We start from the raw sequence: 21,462 nt of genomic DNA, 5'->3' as shown, positions 1-21,462 counted from the left end.
GAGTCATCTGATTTATTTCATTTTAACTATAGTGTCATTTTACATCTTGAGTGCAGGGGAGTTACTCTGTTAAGTACTGATCATCAGAAATAAAGTTCTTGATGTTATGGTACTCCCTTCAGAAAACCTATATTATTATTATTACAGGTGAAATTTCCTAAATTCCTTTTTTTCTTTACCCAGGATAAATTTACTGAGCACAAATATTCATTTCCTGGAAAAACCATGTTCCAAAGTCGCTTTTGGAAGCTGCCCAGTTCAAACACAGCCTTACTGTATTTGTCGGCTTCAGAGCAGCTGAACAGCTTAAGCAAGTTGGAGGTTAAAAAGCCTTGCTCAAGGGCAGATCGGTGGCAAATTCTGCTCCTTCACTATTCTGACCTGCTGAGGAAGTCACACTGTCTAAACGAGGGATTTCATGGAATCAAATTGTTACGCTTCCAGTAAGAAATTGTAATTCTACAAAGCGGATTATGGTCCTTTGTTCACTCCAAGGTAAAACAGGCTTCTGCTACTTCATACACAGTATTTCCAAAGCATAAGAAACAATTCTTACTAAAAAAAAACAACACTTTTTGTTCAACTATCATTTCATTGGAAGTTAGTACCTACATATGTAAAACTTCCTGACCTCAAAGCTCATGGAGGCGGTGGCCAGAAATCAGCAGACTACCTTGCAACTGAGGAGCAAGCTATGCCTGCAGAACGCCCAAGGCTAAAGTACGCCTCTGTGTGTGTGATGTCAGACCATCAGCAGTGTGTATCAAGGTCACACTTGTCAAGACATCTTATCAGGGCAGAATGAATAAGAAAATAAGAATGACAGTAGCAACAAATACACCCTGCGCCCATCTCTCTCGGCCTCTGACCCTGCCACTGGCTGATATTGGCTTGATGTGCTGAGGCATGCTTGATGTGCTGAGGCATTTCATATTCATAGTCAAGGCTGTATAGTTTTGCAGTAGAATTTAAAAAGTACTGTTTGTTTAACTTTATGTGAGAATCCTAGTAGGGTAAAAAGTGCTTAAGTGGTGCAGTTGACAGTGACAGCTTTTCTGACTGAGATGACCATGGTAAATTCATCCCCTGCTTTGTGATATGACTTTGCTCGTAATGCACACTTTCTGAATTTAGCCAACCATCCATTCATGACCTGGATGTCATGCACCAGTGCTGTTGAGTGACATTTTCTTAATAACAGATGGATACAGGCATTAATTACATTACAGAGGGTACATTTGGGTGTTTATTTGATGCCCGTTGAGGCAGAACAGAGTAGGGGAAGGACGTGAATCACCCAATTAACCTCTCCTGTATATCAAAGGAGCCCTTGCCGAATGTGAAATGGCTATTTTTACATGTCATCCACATGTTCATGCTCTACCCTTATGCTGCACCGACTTTGAAATGTTCTTTAGAGTGGTGGAAGATCTTGCTTAAGTCTGTTAGTCTGAGAGCGGACAAAACAACTTGACATTGGAAATTTGGAAAAAAAAATACATGTTACAATTTGCATTCTTTATCCGGGATGACGTGTCACTCCCTGAGAAACTGTTGACTTTGAGGAGGCGGTTTCTTTATTCCATCAAATTGAATTAAGGATTTACTTTAACCAAACCAGAGTTTGTGATTGTTGGAAGCGCTTAAAGACTAACAAAGACCTTTTTTCAGTGATTTTTTAATTTTGTTTCTTTCAAGTGGGAGTGTGTTTTATGATGATCTGTGAGGTCAAATAATTGTTTTTGTCTATGGAGCCTGGTGGCAAGCAATAGCGATATATTGGCTGTTTCTGGTTAAACAAAAGGTTTATCTCTGCAGGGATCCTTTCTATAAATGTTGTCAGACAGAGAATAACAATGTGAGCCAGTCAGTGGCAAAAACAAGCACTTTTAGTGAACGTACTTTGATGGGCGCCTTTGTCTCCATGGATTACATTGCCGCCATGGTGAATTAGGGGTTTATTTTGACCAAACCAGAGTTGGTGATTGTTGGAACAGTGGACAGACTGAATTCTTTTATCTTTGTTTCTGTCCAGTCTGAATGAAATGGGTTTTATGATCTGCAAGGTAAAATTACTGTTTTTGTCAATGGAGTATGGTGGGCTGTAATTTCAGTGCTTTGGTCTGACATGCTCGTGCTTTAGTGCAACCTTTAGTGGTTCTGAAAGTCTTATGCAGCACCAAGTATTATTTTACAATAAACTACTAAATAATTCATATATTTCTTTTATTAATTTTTATATTTGCAACTGATGCATACTAGATGTAGTGAAATGCTTTTATAAATGATCAAATCAATAGATCACATTGAATTGTAAGCATCATTTACCCATAATTGAATTTTTTATAATTTATTTTACCTGGAAAATGCATTATTTGAGCATCTATAAAAGGGCTGTATCTAATTGTACTATAATTAAGCGGTAATAGGATGGACTGCAAATTACTATGCGATAATCAGTGTTCAAGAAAACGTTCGCCTCTAGAAGAGATTCAAATGAAACTGTTCTCTAGCTAGTTAAGTGATATAGTGACATACAGTAAGCAAGATGATAATTTCCATCATATCATATTTTGTGTCATGAAACTAAAGTAAGTGAAACATAAAACTACAGGAAAGAGTAAGTAATAATTAAGACTACATATATTGTGAAACTAAAAGGTCACCTGCAGTGTTGACATGGCTGAATGTGGACCATTGTCCACACACAAAGCAACAAATACTTCACATTCCAACCACCCAATCATCCTCTAAAAGACAGTTCATAAAGTCAAATTTTTCTTTCAAATGCTTCATCTGCTCGGCACTGTCTTGGCCATCAGCGTTAACGCCTTAGCTCCAGGCTGTGTGGATCAATATTAATTGTAGTGCAAGTCGGGTGTTATACTATAGGTCAAGGCTCTTCTCTATAAATCACCAGCTGAAAGGTGACAGTCTGGGTCTCCACAGGTTCTCCAGTGCTACCCTCTGTGTTTTAATACTATGACCTCCTGGTCCATGTATGATTTATTTACTGCCTCTGATCTGGTAAATATTGACCAGTGCTGAATGTGGGGCAAGTTGATGAAAAAGTTAAAACAGAAATTACGCAAGGTTGGAGGTAATGCTTGACACCAATGATCAGTGAAGTGCTAAAAACCCTTAAGGAGAAACCAAATCTGACTGTAAACCACACTAAGTTAGAGCATTTAGCTTTTCATAAATCTCTTTCCTGTCATAGTGGTAGGCTAATTGGCCCCTAAAGGGCATATTTCATCTAAATACTGCTGCAAAAGATGGTTTTATTTTGAATAAGGGGTTATCCACAAGGGGGTCATGTTGATAATGAAATGCTTAACATCCCTGTAGGATTTATATCACATCATTTGATTTAAATGCAACAGTGTGACAGTACAGATGAATGCACAGACAGATAACTTAGTCCCTCACTCACATCTCTGTCCGGATTTCCTTTAAATGCAACAGGAGGCACTTTTCTCCCCCATGGTGGAGTGGACCAATGACCTTTCTGGACCGCTCAGAGGTCATCATCATCTCCAACCTGGTCATCGGCTGCTGAGCTAATGGTGGGCTTGCAAGACCAGACACACTCGCTCGCCTCTGAGTGCCTGATTGCATCAGGTCCCTGGGGCCATTTGGAAAACACAAGGTGAAGCCAGTCTGTAACATGCAGGGCTCACTTTATCTCACCAATCAGGGGGTCTAGCCAGTGCACTTGGGATGGAATAAAAAAAGGCACAGACTGCTTTTTATATATATAAAAATAAAAAAAATCTCAGTCTAGATCCTTGATCAATACTGAAACCTGGCGGCTGATCTTGGCTACACAAACTCAGCGTAGTCCTCATTGGTCAGTCTGACAGCCTGAATTGGAGAAGACAATGTGTCGGTGGTGACAGATCTTTATATCTTTTCCTGGACTGAGCCAGCTTGTATTAACTGAGAGCGCTTATAATGCTGAATGTATTGACTGATGATTTAATAATCTGTCAATCTCAGCTGGTACTCCACAGAATTACAGTAGGAGAATAGAACATGGCCAGTCAAATTGTGCATCTCCTGCTACTGTACAAGCTAATCCCAGCTAAAACTTTTTTGCCAAAATACAGAATACATTTCCCAGATAGATTCAGAGGGACTCCAGCATTGATAACCCTCCATTTGGATAAAGGAAAATGTGTCCTCACCAAGTCTGTGCCTTGAACAAACCTTTAGGAAATAATCAAGTTTCCACAATTCAGACAACACATACCCAAGGCCAAGTGGAAATGTTTCACACAATATGGGGCCTGTGTGTAATTCCTCTTTTGTTCTTCTCAGAGCTTGCCAGGTGACATTAGAAAAGTGTTTTCACCATGGATAGCCAACATTGCAAAGCATGTGCATCAAAAAAGAATGGACTCTTTGTGGCTAAAGCCATGTTTCTTAGCAGCCATCTTCTGTCCTGTTTTGCAAATATATTGCTACTGGTAGAGATGAAGATCGAGAGATGAAATAAATGTATTGCTGGCTTTCTAGGAACAGTGGCTGGAGATGAAAAGATTTCCGCTGATTCCTTTTCACCTTTACCTTAGAGAACGATACTATGGAATATTGATCAAAGAGACAGTGTGTTCACCTCTAGAAATATGGGTTCATTTGATGTAGACAGAATGTAGACCACAATCATATTTAATAATCAGCTACAATGTTAAATGGTTTTTGAACATTTTAAACAGCTAGAATGACAGCCATCACAAATGAGACTATCAAGTTTCTCAATATAGAAATAATATAGTATCATGAATTTAACATTGCTGTTTTGGTTAGTCTTTGGCTATACAATGTATTAACTCTGCAAAATGTAAATGTCTATAAATTACATGATGAAATTAATAAGAAGTGAAATAAATGCAGAGACACATAAGTTCAGATGAATAAGTTTGATAAATAGCCTGTAGCAGCAATTTTTTCCATGACAACCAGAAATCTATCTTATTATATCCTGAATATGTACATGCCTCAAAGTGCTGTCTGTCATCTTTTCAGTAACATATGTCAGCCGAAGGCTAATCATATAGAAGTCTATAGGCAGACTCTTGCTATTTTACATTCATATTATATAAATAATAGACTGTCTTTGTTATTCATGTATCATATATGATTTTAGTTTCTTCACACAATTTCTCACACATGACAGCGGTTAATTAAAAAAAGAACAAATAAATCCTTGATGCTGTACCAGTCAAATTGCTGAAATGAAACTATGAAATCAAATTAGACACACTCCAGTTTAGAAGAATGTAAGACTCACAAGGCTCAGAGAGAAAGAGTCTTGGCACTTATCATATTTATTTGGGCCTTACCTGATCCAGAGTGGTCTGGGACACAGAGTAGTCCTCCACACCCAGCCTCTGCTGATGGCTGGTGAACTGGCTGAAGATGTTGGCCAAAGCTCCCTGCGTGTATGGGAGCTGATACTGCAGTGTGTTGTGATGCTTCTCCTTCAGGATGCTGCCTGGGAAGGTATGCTGGACGAAGTCCTCGACTGGCTTCAGTGCAGGAGGAGAGCCGCCAACCCTCACAATCACTGTGTAGCCATCACCGAATCTAGAACAAGAGGCCGGGCATTCAGTAAAAAAAAAAAAAAAAACTGCAAACAAGCATGTCAGTGCCAAATTGCTCACGGCTGGTCATCTAAATAATGAACTTTCTTTTCTCCTGTGGTTGCGTCACCCTGTGATGGATAACAGGGAAGAAAGCGACAAGGCAGGAAGCAAAAAAGATGACAAAATATAATTGGTCTCATATTTCCCACTATTTCAAGCTTCCTGGATGTGGTGAGCTGGAGGAGCAGCTGAGTCACAAGCAGCTGAGAACAAAAACAGCTTGACTTCAACAGTGCATTAAAGTTGATAGCTGATGGATAAACTTTTCAACTTTCTAGTGGATTTCAACATAATTTTCTGCACCAAATGTAAAAGAAGGTATCATCAAAACAGATGAGACAGAAACTGTTTAGACAAGGGTGTATATTAGCTAAGAAACAAAAAGGATCCACAATGTATTGTTGTTTTTATTAGTTAATATAATAATTAATTAGGCATGAAAGCCACTTGCAAGGTTGCAAGGTTGCAAGGTGGTTGCATCCATAATGTGAGTTTGACAAACTATATATATATTATATCTCACAGGACTGCATCCCAAATAAGACTGAGTATATGATTCACAATGAAGAGTACATATAAAGTGCTTGCCTCATTGAAGAGCCAAGGTTTTGAAAATATGTCAACATGGTAAAACTTTACTACATGAACAATATCTTAAAAAATAGTCACAGATGAAAATGGGCCATAGCTAAGCTCTAAAGCTAATTAGCATTCTGCGTCTTCCCGGTTGTATGCTACGTCTGGTGAGCACCAAATAAGAGTCTGTGCCTTGTTATTCTGTCGTTAGCACTCTTATGACCCATTGTTTTCTGCCTAATTAATTCCCTAATGTTGGATTTACTCATGGAAATGTCCATTGTGGGCTAGTACAGCACTACATGCAACGAGAGTCAGAGGCTCCCTTAGTGGCAATTAGAGATATGCTGAATAAACTGCGGGCCTACACGATCCCAAAGGGAGTGGGAGAGGAAGTGAAGCTCTGTGCTGTTGCTGAGATGCACAATGAACGGACTCCATGGGCTGCAGAGTCCCTTTAGTTAAAACATGATGCTTGAAGTTGAAGAGCCGCTGTGCAAAAAATAGTGTTACTTTGCATAAAGTGTATGTGGGAATGCCTATTTAATACCCACTTCCATCCATGCATAAGTGTCTTTTTAATGCTACTTTTAGAATCAGATGATCTCAAGGCACCCTCCTTAGCTGGAATTTTCTGACATTATGATTGGACAAGCCAGAATACCTTTTACATACATCAGATTTTAGATGAATCTGTAGAAGCTGGTATCCGAGCCAATCACATGCTACATCATTATAACCATACCCCATGACCTCTGTCTCCTGTCACACAATCTTCAACTGTTTCTGCCAATTGATTGAGGTGAAGAAACTGGGAATTCTTGCAATGATTTAGTGTTTCCTTGCATTGTGGTCTGATACCACAGCGAAGGAAAGGTTCAAAACCAAAATAGCAATGTGCAAATGTGCCCACATTTAAATTGGCTACCATGTTAGGGGGAAAGGAAAATATATATACTAACATAAAATAATGCAGACAATGTGAAGCAACGCCTGGAATATATCAGAATTTATGATGCAACAGAGCGGGTGGCATGCTATCCTGCCACAACGTCTGTGTCAAGCCTACTGTATAGGGAGGATCTGAGAACCGTGCTGGCACTGTGATCTCCTCAGGCTCTGCACGCCGTAGGTGATGAAAAGCATCCCCATGAAACTCTAAGACATATTATGTAGTACACATCATGTGGATACAACTATGGGTGCCCTGCAAGTATCAGCATGTTAGCATTTAATTAAGCAACTGGCCTTTAGACAGCCCTCCAACCATACCAAATTATACTCCTATTATATTGACCTGAGCCCTGCTCAACTTTGCTGTGAAATACTGTTCCTTTTGCTAGGTGTTCATTGAGTGCCTAGGGCTTCATTAGTTCAAAGTGAAAAAGCAGGATCATAATAAGCATCAGAGGAACGTGGGTCTCAACGACTCTGGTCACATCGCATGAAACAAATTATACCATTGTAGCACTGCTTTGTTCCTCATTAAGAAGCTACCTTCAGTTAGTACTTAAACTCTTTAATTTGTTATTTTCACAAATACATTCCATCATAATATGATTATGATTCAGGTTCATGAATAAAATTGGATGTTTTTTACTTATAATCAGTGTGAAAATATAAGCACATCTACCTCTTCCAGATGCTCAGTCCAAAAGACGGTAGCAACAAATGGATCTTGCATTATCACATGTCAAATGTTATCGCCATGGCTGTGCTGCTGTCACCAAAACACATACTAAGAGTATGTCACAACATGTGCGAGATGGTCTAAGCTGTTTGCATGAAACGTAAAGACTTAATACCTGTAAGAAGTGTCAACATCTACCTTTGACAATGCACATCTGCTTTGATTCACACACGCAGCACCATCGTTCTCGAGTAAAGCGCACCATTTATATAGACTGTAGCCAGAACTCCTCTTACATTGTGGATCATTTTTGAAGGTTTTTATAAGATGCAACAGACTACACAGTCTGTAATCAGACACCACAACATCACAGCCATCCCTGCATATCAAGCTTAATTCATCATCCAATCAAGACTATGACCAAAATCCCCTTGTGTTTATTATAGCTGCCGGTGTAGGAAATGTGCTTCGTCTATGGACTGCCAAGCTCGCCAAAGATGCAAAAACATTTTTGCAAATATCCAATAAGGCCATGAAGCATTGTGGTGAAAGGGTTTGGCAAAGGGGTTTGGGGTATATATTGGTAATGAAATGCTGCTTGTCAGTGACAGTAAAAGGGCTTATCAATTAGTTTCCCCTCATTCTCTCTCCCTGGCTACCTTACTTTTATTTCCTTTCTTTCTGCAGCTACAGAGGGGCTTCAGGCAGTGCTTTGGGGAAAATATATTTCTCTCATATTCATCATTTTTACTCTGACTCTGTATTCACAACAAAACAAGTTCTTTCATCTTGGATACACTGTCGGTCTTGGCTCTCCTCAAATAAACTCTGTGTAGGGAAAGGTAGACTTGGATATGTTGAAACAGAGCCTGCAGTACACTTTGTGTTCATAACAATAGAGTGGCATGCTTGAAACAATTAATTCCATTTTAACTGCTGATTTAATAGCAAAAAAGACAGATCTTTGCAATTTGGTGGCTGAATAAAGAGAAACAAAATGAAAGGATTATGGTTAAAGTCATGACTGCACCACATTGTCACAACTAATCCTTTCATAATATTTTACATTAGAGATATGATACAGCAGCTCAACACAGCATGGCAGAGACACTGTAATGTCTGCGCTGCTTCTTCGTTTTCATTATTCTGCCTCAATCCTCTCCTCCACCCTGGTCCGCTGGAAAGTCGTTCTTCCATGTAATTTAAAACAAACAACAGCCAGACACAGATAAGGGCATGACAGGCAGAAAATAATTCTGCTGCCTTCCTTCATCTGAGGGAGTCTGGAAAGGTCACCCTCACCACTGCCAAATCTTGTATTTGTGTCCGCAGGGGGGAAGGCGGACGCGGGGCAAGAGGTCACAGTGTGGCTTGGGTGGTCTGGTGCTTTGATCAGGCAGGGAGTCATCCAAAAAACTTCCTTAGTTCCTGGAGGGGGAGTAAACAGAGCTCTAGGCAGAGGCTCCACAGGCACAGTGGGGAGAGAGGGGTAGATGAATGGATAAACGGATAAAGAGAGGGATGGATGGATGGATGGATAGGTGATCTTTGTCCAAACAGGAAAGGATAGATTTGCATTGTAAGAAGGCCTTAAAAATTTGTTGATTAGAAATATTGCATGTTTATCCCCATTCACGATAATAAGACCCCATCAGTAAAAATAAATATTAACAATAAAACAGATAACACAAATTACAAAATGAACTGTAAAATTAAAAGAATAAAATACCCATCTATATATGATAAAAACAATAATAATAATAAAATGGATGAGACACGATGGAAATCAAATATCGTGCAATGAATAAAAAGCTTTTTTTGGGTTTTGAAAATGATTTAAAAGATGTCACTGATTCTGCGATTAAAGCCACTATGTGAAGAGTATTATTTTGAATGTACTTCCTTGCTTATAAAATATTTGTAAAACTGTGCATTAATATTTTAAAACCCGCATTGATTATATTTTGCTGGCAGTTTTCATCTTTCCTGTCTTTTTCTGGCAAAATATTCATAATAACTGATAACAAACTGCAACAAACTGGTAATAAGACATTCAATGACAACACAGTGGCAGTTTGCAAGCAACGACTGCACTTACTCCAGATGCTGGTTTGTGGTGTGTAGTAAACTTATGATGCTCTTCTGCAGCTCCATTGGCAGAGTCAGTCATCATCTTCTCTATTATCACTTTGGTAATCTCTCAAAGTGGCCAGTAAGATCATTTGTGTTAAACTGCTTAAGTCTCTGTGTGTTCTATAAGTGTATATACTGGCTGTAAGACAAACTTCCACTTGGGGGCAATAAAGTAAAAGCTGAAGTTAAAGATTACCGCGGCAAACTGTCAGTCGGTGGTTTAGCATGACACTGTTGTCAGAAATATGTATTCTTGGACACATGCTAGTGGTGCACAAGATGCAGACAAAAACGGGGTCTGCAATCAAAACATTGCTCCATACTGCTTCGCTACTATACTGTACCTTTAATACAGGTACAACCACTGTTACACACTAAATTCATTATGCTGTTAATGTATCTAAAATTAATACATAAAAACCACCTAATGGCGTTAATGTGCTTGCTAACTGGGAGTCTCTGGCAATGGAAGTTCGAATTTTCTTTGTAACTTATCATTATAGTTAGAGAGGAAGTCGTGCTGTGAATCAGTCAAAAAAAAAAAGTACTGATGAAGTTTAGAAGTGGCAATATAAAGTGGGAAGTTCATTCTTAACCTTGGAAATAGCAGTTTGAAAGCCAAGGTCCACCTTTACATGCAGTTGAAAACTTCAGATAAAAGGTAGTGATTGGGCCTTGAGTTAACATTATTGTGTTAAAATAAAATGGTTTAATCTGTCCTTAGTGATAGTTTTCAGTGATGAGTAGTGGAAGACTGCTTCTATGCAAAGACATATTCACGAGGCGTTTGCATCCAGTATAGTGCCTCGAAAGTAATCCTACACGAAGGCCACCATCTGGCCTGTAAAAGTTATTACTACGAGATATACAAACATGCATAGTTCGACACGGATGTAATAAAAGACAGAGAGGCATGTAGCAATTTCTGCAGTCCTTGAAATATAGATGCAGATATTGCTTGCACAAAAATAAGCTGTGATAAAACCAATGTCTGTACAAGAACCGCAATCCCACATAAATTAAGATTCTCACCAACTATCAAGGGTAAAGATGTCGTATATTTCCAGTGCAGACAGCTCTCAGATACGTACAGTATATATACAGTACACCATCTGTGTCTGTCAGTGTTCTAGCAGGCTTAATTACACCTACGTTGCTGATGCATTGTAAACTGTAAAGAGAATTATTTTGTCATCCATCTCCGCTGGTGACACGCACTTAAAAGCCGTAAACTATTCAGTTAATGGCACACCTGCAGAGCTGATGCAGAGTGAGTGGGAAGGAGTTTATTGGACTTCTCAACGTCAACTTCAGGGGACTGATCCAAACTTCTAAACATCACTTCTAGACACCACTCTTGTAAAAACTCTCCAGCGCCCACACCGCATTACCTTAATGCATTAAAGGCACTTTACCCCCCACTTTTATATCATGACGTGCTTTAGGCAAGGAGAAAATAAGACTCCAGGCTGTGGTGTGTACTTACTGCAGGTACTCTATGAAGTGGGGATATGAATGATATCAATCAGTGAAAAATCCTGCATCGGCTAGTGGGTGTCCTTCCTAACTGACAAGATTATAGGGGAGCTTTGAAGCTGCTTTTATTGGTTCCTCCACTTCATTTGGGTTTACTTAACACCTGGGGGCTTTCATACCAGCACACTGCTGTATTAAAGCACTGTTTACAGCCTCTTGCAAATTTCTTTACTTATTTATTTTTTCCCCTTCCCCATCAGCCTTTCATAAATTCCTATAAGTGTGATTGATTTGAGGGTCTCGATATCAGGACAGGGAAGGAGGATGTTTTTAACAGCCGAGGAGGAAGATAATGAAGGGGGCTTCTTAAAATGGCCGCCCTACTGTTCAGAATCCACCGCCCAAATCAAATCTTCAGCCCCTTTTTGCATGCTGACCACCTCTCTGGCAGTTTAAATGGGCTATTTTGGCTCATTTGGGGCATGATTGATACACAGAGGCGGGGGTTGTTAAAGCAGCAGAAGGGCATCTCGGTGATAAAGACAGGGTCACCACTGAACTAAAGGGGGCAGCACTAACAAGCACTTGGATGGCTGCGTTGGAAGCCCTGCCACCTGAGAGTAGCACAGGGAGGAATAAATAAGGGTAATATGGCGAGGTTTTTGAAGGAGACGAGGCGATGGGGGGAGTGAGGGATGCGAATGTGGGAGGGTGAGCAATAGGGGGTCAAAATGTGAGAGCTGCCCCTGCGGTGAGATTCTGCACTCCTTTCAGGGGCTTGTGATGAGAAAGAGATGGAGACGTTGGGGGTGGGAGGGCAGTGGGGGGAAGAAGCGGCACTCCCAGCTTTGCAGGTCAGCCGCTCTCGCCGTGTGACAATGGCGTACACCACCTGCCTCTATTGCCATGCCTCCCCCTCTTCCACTTCAAACCCTGCTGCCTGATGGAACTCTTCCCATCTGCAAACTGGCAACAGCTTGCGCATTTGTGAAAACCAGCCCCTCCATTCCCACATTATGGACTCAGATTTGAGAGACTCACACAAAACACTGGATGTTCAGTGTTTCTACCGTGCCAAGCTGGATAGATGAGGTTCACAACAACTTAAACGATGGTGGATCACATGCTAAACCAAGGGTGGGAACCTGTGTGTGTGTGTTGGTGGGGGGCAACATGGCAGCACAAACATGTGGTGGGATAGTGACGAGAAAAGAAAACAGAGAAGACAGTCCTTAATTGCCTTTTCAGTCATTAACAGGGTCCCACACCTCATGAAACATTAATTACACCAAGCTGCGGAGATAGGGGCGCTTAATTAGAAATTATTCACTGCGTGGCAAGAACTGAGCGATAGCATTTCAGCAGCATGTAAATTGTCCAAACGAGATCTAAAATAAGCATGGCGAAAATCGGTCTAGACGTCATGCTTATCTGGCTTCCTCTCACTTGACTGTCTTGTGAAGTGTGATTCCCTTTTACCTGATAACATGTCAAGTAAAGTAGGACACGTGTTAACCCTATGTTCTCCTCCCTTGTTTGCTGCTTCTACCCCTCCGTCGCTCCGGTGGCTGTTCCCTATCCCTGTACCTCCTGTGAGGTTCATAAATGATTTACGCCACCCTGCTCGTCCCCCTACAGATAGGGATGTAATTGACACAGAGGATCTGTCTATTACCCTAACATCTGGGAGGGACTGATTGGAACATCGCTCTCCCACTTTAGCCCTTCGCCTCTTAACTCTCCCTCGTTCTCACCCTTTTTAGGCCCCATCTAAAATCTACCTCTTCCCTCTCCGCAGTGAGACAGTGGCCGATGATATGACATTAACGCTCCTGATGTGAAATACCCTTGACACTGTTGAACCCCTCCTTGCTGTTCCAGTTGTTTTCCCCTAATCCCCCGCACGACTTTAAAAATGGTCCGCTCCACCCCTCATCCCAGGTGTATTGATCTTTCTCTCCACCCAACGATTGCCACCACATATTCCTGTCTTGTGTGTAGCTCTTGTGTGTGTGTGTAATGTCCTTCCTCTTACAAGATCACACAATGGAGTGGTAATAATGTCACCAGACTGTACCTAAGGTAATGGATGGGCCTCACTGTTACATGCAGGGCTCGCGGCACAAGTGCTGGCCTTGGGAAATGTCAGATGAATATCAGAGAGCAGACCGAGTGGTAAGAGTTAAGGGCAGGGGATATCTCCAATGGAGACGTAACAAAATGCATTAAGAGACATGTACAAAACCTATTATGGGTGTGCATAAGGATAGGGATGGTGGAGAAAGAATTTATGGGTCTTTAGAGAAACAAATGTGAAACTGAGATAATGGTGAAAGGCTTGGGACACTAACCTCCTGCCTACAGACCTGACTGTCTGCACATTGGCTTCATATATGGATCTTTACATGTGAAATCAATGCAATCATGTTGATGAATCTATGCTAAAAAGAACATTTACAGCTTAGCGCACCAAAACATAGGGGGCATTTACTGTATGAGGGTTTATTATTATAAGTAAAACAAATAAATATATTATCGTTACATAACCTCTGAACCAAAAATAGCTTTACATGTTGGGATATACACTTATTTGTTGTCTTGCCGAAACTTATATTGATACCACTCTCATGTCTGTACACTAAATATGACTCTAGAGCAAGCGTCTGATTAGCTTAGCTTAGCATAAGCACTCTTATTAACACATTATATACTGTTTGTTCTCTTCACTCAAAACCAAGGAGTAAAAACTTACATGCACACTTACTGCTAGCTGTTTCCCCCACTTTTACTCTTTATGCTAAGCTAAGCTAATTGGCTTCTGGCCGTAGCCATATACTTAACAGACAGATTTGAGAGTGATATCAATCTTCTAATCTAACTCTTGGCAAGAAAGCAAAGTGTATAGATCAAAATGTTGAAGTATTTCTTTAACGACAATAACTTACAGTGTATGTGAGGTTCCACTGGTACTTAATACTTTTTGATACATTTTATATCTCCGAAAGGGTCCTTCTTAGCTGTAGCAATAAATAATAAAAAATAAAAATATGCATTCTTTCCTTTTCTTCCTTGGAAAACGTGGAATAGTTTTCTTTTTTATTAACAATATACATTGTCCTATGTTATTTATATACACAGTATAAATAACAGAACACCTCTGTGGGAGACAGGGATTTCTTTCATCTCATTTCAAGGGGCTTCAAAGATTTTCTTTAAATTTTTTTTATTCTACTCTTGGGCTAACACACTCAGTGGTAACAAAAAAAAGGACCCTTACCTGCTCTTCAGATGCTGGATGCTCCCAAAACACTTGAAGCGACCGTTTACCATGATGGCCATGCGTGTGCACAGTGCTTCACACTCCTCCATACTATTGAAACACAGGGGCGAGGATAATGATGCAGGACAAACGTAAAGCAGCAATAATACCAGATGCTTGAGTCTCTTTTTTTTTTAGATAAAAAACAATGGCATCTTAAAATTGACTTCCTTGGTATAATAGGGGCATTTCAGGGATTTTTATAATGCCTGTCCTTCTCATTCAGCTACTTCTCAGTGTGCTGTATTCAGGGCTAGAACTCTGATCACAGATGTTTTTTTAAAAGGGAAGAACTCAATCAATTTTAGACCGTGTCAACTCACATTATTTTGCCGATAAAGATCTCTACTGATTTACAGAAACTTTCTCTTCTCATTTACAGCTAAAGTTTGGGTTGGAGCATTTTTACGTGTCTACTTTGACACCTTAAATAGACGACAAATTTGGTAATTAGAGGGAGAGGAAGGGACCATCTGTAGTTCCTATTATCTCATTTTTTCTCTTTCGGGGTTGGGCTGGAGCAGGAGTCATTTGTAGTTGAGGCAAAACCTGTGAAGCCTTTTTGAGGAATGGTGCAATTAGGATTATGACTTTGTAAAACCTGGTGAATCTGCCACTTAACAAAACACAACCACCTGGTTATGCCATGGACGATTGGATGCAGCTCAGCCACATTGCCCGAGACAACAAATGCTTTTATTTCTCCATAAAGGCAACACGTGTAATGAGAATAATATATTCCAAAGGAAACAACAGCGGCACAAATTATTCACGTGCATTGCCAGTGGCACAAATGATTCAAAAACCCAGGCAATTTGTGAAATAGTGAAATAAACAGGCTTGTGAATTGTTAAATGTTCCATATCGACTTGGGCCATCAAGTTTTAAGCTTCTGAAAAAAGGAGGCATTTCATTTTTTTCTTCCTCATTCAAAACCATGTCCAAAAACTGGTCAGCAGTACAGAAGAAAAAGTTGGGAAACTAACTTTACTCCAGGAAGTCTTGGATAATGAAAAGTCTCCAGCACTGATATTGACAGTTTTTCTTTTCATGGAGGAAAAAAACCCACTAGTCAGTCAATATCCCCTCATGCTCCATGAAAGCTTTATAGCAGCCAGTGTGTTTCTGGCAGCCAATATTAACTGTTATGCAGGAAACAATACCTTTTGACTAAAGTGTAACTCCAGTCAATTATAATTACAGTTATACAGCTGACGTTCATTTTACGGACAATGTGGCTGATCTGCTTTCCCTGGTAAGAAGTCAAAATATTTGGACTCTATCTTAGCGGGTGAGGTGTGAATCCATCAGAGAAAATCAATAGGTAAAGAGTGATGTTGCACCTGTGTGATGTGAGAATAACTGAGCGTCCCTCTCTGATGATACTCAGGATGCAGTCCCACAGGAAGCGTCGCGCTTTGGGGTCCATCCCAGTGGTTGGCTCATCCTGCAATGAACGTAATCTCTTTAAAACAGTTCATCATATGCTACCTCAGAAAATCATTTAAAGATATAGGATATCATAGTATATTACAGCACAAATCTACTTTGAACAGATCATCTAAAGGACCAGTATGTAGTAGAGAAATTCCAAAGGCACTATTAAGAATACAGTGTTTGGTTTGTCTCCTCTGGGCTACTGTAAAACATGGTGGTTCAATAAGGCATACTCTGTAGAACAGGACCCACTCTCTCTGTAGATAAAACGGCTTTTCTGAGGTAACAAAAACACAGCTATTCTTATTTTCAGGTGATTATACACTAAGGAAAACATATCTATGACCATTATATTCCATTTCTGTCTATAGATCCTCCTAAATGTTACACACTGGACCTTTAATGATGTGTGTGCAAACAGACATAAAGATGGGTGACATAGAAAAGGAAAAACCTGAATTATGTTAACACATAAACACATATCTATAAAGGCAAAAAATAGGAGACAGCAAACATACATGGGTGAAGTCTGAGTATAACCATTTACACATAATGGAGACACATATTGAAGCACTCTCCAGCATAGTATAACACACACACAGAGAGTCTCAGTGACTTGCTGTTTCTTTTTCCTCAGGGCTAGTCTGTCCATGCATGATTAGGGGGTGACAGTACTCAGTCCATTGGCTGGTTTCGTTCCAGGCCTGGTTCTCCCTCGCTAGCAGAGTCCTACAAATCCCAAGGGGTATTTCCATCACCATGCCCAATGTGTCCCTGTGCAAACCCTACGTGGCACTGCCTCAAGGCCGCCTGGGCTCCCTGGGCTAGCACACAATACTGAAATTGACACAGACACTGACAACACATTATCCCACTGCCTCAAAGTGGAGGCTGGCCTGGCTCAGGCGAGTAAATAAGTAGGTTTGGAATAGTGCAGCTCGACGGGCCAAGCACTGAGCCAGAAAACAGAAACGGCTGGAAAGATTATTCTGTAAATATAATTCATTATGGATTACTCATTACCTGACTGATTACTCATTAAATTGTTATTAGCAGCATAATCTGATGGATTGCTTTAAATCATGCAAAGTAATGCATTTATTACAGTTTACAGGAAGCAAATTAAACAGCATGAACTGGCATTAAAATGTATTTATATAATGTAACATTTCTGCTTTATTAGACCATGTGATGTGGTGGCTGGGACATGGGATAACAAGTAAAAATTGTAATAATCTTAATGAAGAATATACTTTGGTGAGCCCCCTTAGGGAGCCCCAAATGTGATTTAAGGTCATTAAAGTTTGTCCCTCATAATAACACGGCCACAACTTCCTAATGCACATTAAAGCCGCTTAATTGAAAGCATGTGATGGAGTGTATTCTGAGTCATGCCTTCATTAATCTTCCATCAGTGAGAAAATGCTTTTGCGCTCAGTTTTAAGTCCTGATGAATTGGAATTTTAATACGTGCAAACATGGTTCTGTGTGCTCTACGTTTTTCTAAAGGAATTTTTTTTTATTAAAACATGACCTGTGAGTGACCCCTGAAAATACACCCTCTTCATCCACAAGTAATGTACATGTAATCCTTTAGGAAATTCAGTAAGGATTTACTAAATTGATCCGAATCTTGTTTTTTTTTTCATCCGCTCACTCTTGAAAGCATATGTTAACCCAAATTCCTACACTCTATCATCCTCCTACTACTACAGAGCCTCTGTGTGCTTGTAAAGAGAAAAACAACTGATCTGCTGTAATCCAAACATCTGCACAGCATCAATATTGATTGAAAGTATTACATTCTTGAGTCTTCTTGAGAATGAAACAGCAGCGTATCTTTTTTTTACCATGTACAAACACACCAATAAAGATATATCTCACCAGGAAAATCACAGAAGGACAACCGATCAGGGCTATGGCTGTAGAAAGTTTGCGTTTGTTCCCGCCGCTGTAGGTTCCTGCTGACTTGTTGGAATATTTCACCAGCCCCAACTTCTGGATCCCCCACTCGGCCACCTTTCGAAAAAGACAGAAATTAAAGTGACCAAAACCCATTACGGTGTCAAGAAGAGTGTTCACATAAGACCCATCATCAGACTCTCGATGATGGGTGATACTTTGGCTAGGATGTCCAACGTGGTTTTCAAGGACAAGGCATGACAACTGGCATCACTCTAAGACCTTAATCACAGGCTGCTGAAGTACTCGTCAAACGGCGGCAATCAGGAACATCACCAAAGTGCACACTATCGCCATATCTCAAAGGACACAATTAGATGTCACAATAAAATGCAGCTATACAGTACTGTAGGACCTGCGTTTCGCTTCCAGTGCATTTCTTGAACATACATGTGGATATTTCTGTTTACCGATTGTGCAAATATGAATGCACAGGGGCTCAATTTGGATCAAGAGTTGGGAAAAAAAATGGCACACCACAATGGAACACGGTAAAATCAAGAATTATGCTAGCAGTGCAGAACTGGGTCCCTTTACACTGCAGCTAAGAGATCAAAGCCCTGGCGCCAGGTCTGAGGCCTATGGTCGCCGCCAGCCTCTTCCTCTTTTGATCTGTTGTAGAAGCGGGTGCTGCGAGAGGAGTGCAGGGAGGCCGCACAGGGCCGGCCACACCACTGGGCATGGTGAATAATGTAGAGCCATAACCCACAGCTGCTGCTTTTCTACCACCGGCCATTTTTCATTATGTATGGCTTCTCCCACTGTGGTTATCTATCACTTCGACATGTACTTCAGCTTGCCCTACATGCATTCTAGCTGAAAAGTATTTTGATGGTGAAAATAAAACAAAAACATTCTGAAAGGAAATAAACATGTCTTGAAGCAGTAGAACATTGGAGTTTTTTTCATCTTTTTTTGATATTCCAATTACAAAAGCTTGACAACTAATATTTTGGCTATGAATGTTAAAGATGTTAATGCCACAGCATCAGCCACATTTTTTTTAAATGTATAAGGACAAGAAGTCGGGAAAGAATGTAATGGTTACCATGGAGACTTCTTTTTCTGGTACCCCTCGTAACCTGGCGTAAAACTCCAGATGCTCTTTTCCGGTCAGGAGGTCATCGATAGCATCAAACTGGGGACAATAGCCCAAGTTCTGGTGCACGTCCCTCATTTCTGTTCGTATGCTGGAAGACAAGAACACATTAGAGATTTAGAGACAGTGGATCTCATTGATGTTTAAGATCACAGATTTAAAGATTATATTAAATGGCAAGACAGAGAATACGATATCAAATATACATATATCTATATTTATAACAGTCAGAAGGCCAAGAAGCATACACTTAATTTATGGAGCCTATTGTATTTCAACGAGAAGAAAGAGAGAATCAGAGCTGAGCTAGTCAACGCCTTTGTTTCTCTTTGAAACTCTTTCAAACTAATATAGAAGAGCAGAGTGGTTCATTTCACATTCTGTACGTGGTCTCAAGTAAGTGTCTTCAAAATTCTCTGTCTTGGAAATGAGAAACAAAAAACCCCCAAAAATCCGGCTGTGGAATGTTTTCCAGGCAAGCTGTTCCGGGCATATTGCATGCACCCTCTAGAGGCAAGTAGAATAATGGCAGGAGCAGCTGTGGAGCCAAACCATGATCCAGACATGCCCTCTCGGCAATCGTCATTATTAATACTTTTACCACTTGCAGGCAACAAATGTAAAAGCTAACTTTCTTTCTTCTTTTTACAGCTGCGTTGTTTTATTTAGAGATAATACTAGACCCATTTTTCCCCTCTAAATGCAATTGTCAGCTTGAGGGAGGCTAAACGTGATTTGATGTGTCTAGAGGCTGCTGGATCTTAACAAGGCCACAGTGAACTGAAAGCTTTACTGATCTAATATTGTGTTTTATTTGAGCTCTTAGGAAGGCCAAAGTTTGGTGAGCAAGTTTGAGTGTGTTTGGCCTGTTAAAAGATATTCATTTGACGTGACAATACATTGTGAAGTAACACAAAAGTAATGGAATAAATAATGTAACGGAATTACATTCTAGAGGGAGTAAATAAGTATTGCATTACCTTTTATAGTAAGGAGTAATGTGCAACATATGACATCTTTTTGAGTAGAAATCTGAACACTGATGATAAGTTTTTAAGAAATCACCTTTTTAGTTTGACACCGTATGTTTATCTAAGAATTCAACTTTAAGATTGTCGATAAACATTTTACAAGTCGACTGCCCTCAAACTAGAGACATCCATGTTCTTCCCACTATACAACAGACCATACACTTTGTAGTAATTCAATTTTAAAATATATTTGGTGGCACTTCATCACAGAATTGTCTTTTTTAGAGGAATAGTTGATATTTTGGGAAATACGCATACCAGCATTCGCTTTCTTGCCAAGAGTTAGATGTTAAAGCTTAGTGTAAAGACTTGAAGCAGGGGGAAAAGCTTTGTCTCTTTCCTTTTGGCGTCCCATACAGCAGCATATAGTAACCATCAGCGGCTGTATGGGACGCACCGGGCTTTCTATTGACTCTAATGTAAACCCATCCGCGGCGCTTATAGACGCTTACAGAAACTTCCATCACTACAATATTAACCTGATCGCGGAATCATGTTGCAACATTATTTGACTCTTAAATGTAAAAAACCCATCCGCTGCACTTATTAGAACGCTTACAGAAATTCCACCATACCCAAATATTACCTGATCGCGGTATATCGGATGGTTGGACAAACCATTATTAGGACAAAAAATGTAAGTTAGAATTCAATCCAACTGTAGTGTCTAGCTGTATATATGCTTGGTTATACACAAGATGTACAACAAATACAGCATTATGATGTCTAATACAAAATGCTGCCCTCCAAATTGAAATTTAGGCAAATAGATTTAAGAAACTGTGCTTCGGATTCATGTCTGCAATTCTTTAACCTCGCTCAGGGTTCATTCACTAAAGTTAGAGGTATCGCACTAGAAATATTTGTCTAGTTTTGGAGACAAAATGTCGGTATTGGTGTTCATTGCCATCTCTATTTTTGTCCTGTTCACTCTTAATTCCCTTTGATTCATACTACGGTACCAAAAAAAAAAAAGCTTGGTCAAATCTTATAAGCGAATGGTCTGCGTGGTCATGGTCGGGCATAATAGTGTTTGTTAGCTTATTACAAAAGAAGCTTCTGGCTTGTTCTTTTCTTAACAGGCTTTGACTGAATTCGCCAATTCAATATGTAACGACAAACTCCCATCTGAAACTTCCCCACAGCAACCC

General features: G+C 40.0%; 1 protein-coding gene across 1 annotated transcript in view; it reads right to left on the bottom strand.

Annotated features, from left to right (window-relative positions):
• The window catches only part of LOC118337755 (phospholipid-transporting ATPase ABCA1-like), a 177,729-nt gene that overhangs the window by 4,272 nt on the left and 151,995 nt on the right, over nt 1–21,462 (bottom strand). The window contains exons 45-49 of the mRNA XM_035674855.1: nt 19,230–19,371; nt 18,104–18,238; nt 16,126–16,229; nt 14,741–14,833; nt 5,346–5,589 (exon numbers count right to left, since the gene is read on the bottom strand). Of these exons, the coding sequence (XP_035530748.1) occupies nt 5,346–5,589; nt 14,741–14,833; nt 16,126–16,229; nt 18,104–18,238; nt 19,230–19,371 (718 nt within the window). The remainder of the gene's footprint in view (nt 1–5,345; nt 5,590–14,740; nt 14,834–16,125; nt 16,230–18,103; nt 18,239–19,229; nt 19,372–21,462) is intronic.

The sequence above is a fragment of the Morone saxatilis genome, unplaced genomic scaffold, assembly GCF_004916995.1.
Source record: "Morone saxatilis isolate NCDOM2014 unplaced genomic scaffold, NCSU_SB_2.0 Contig4, whole genome shotgun sequence".
Taxonomy (NCBI): domain Eukaryota; kingdom Metazoa; phylum Chordata; class Actinopteri; family Moronidae; genus Morone; species Morone saxatilis.
This window is presented reverse-complemented; position numbering and strand designations above follow the sequence as displayed.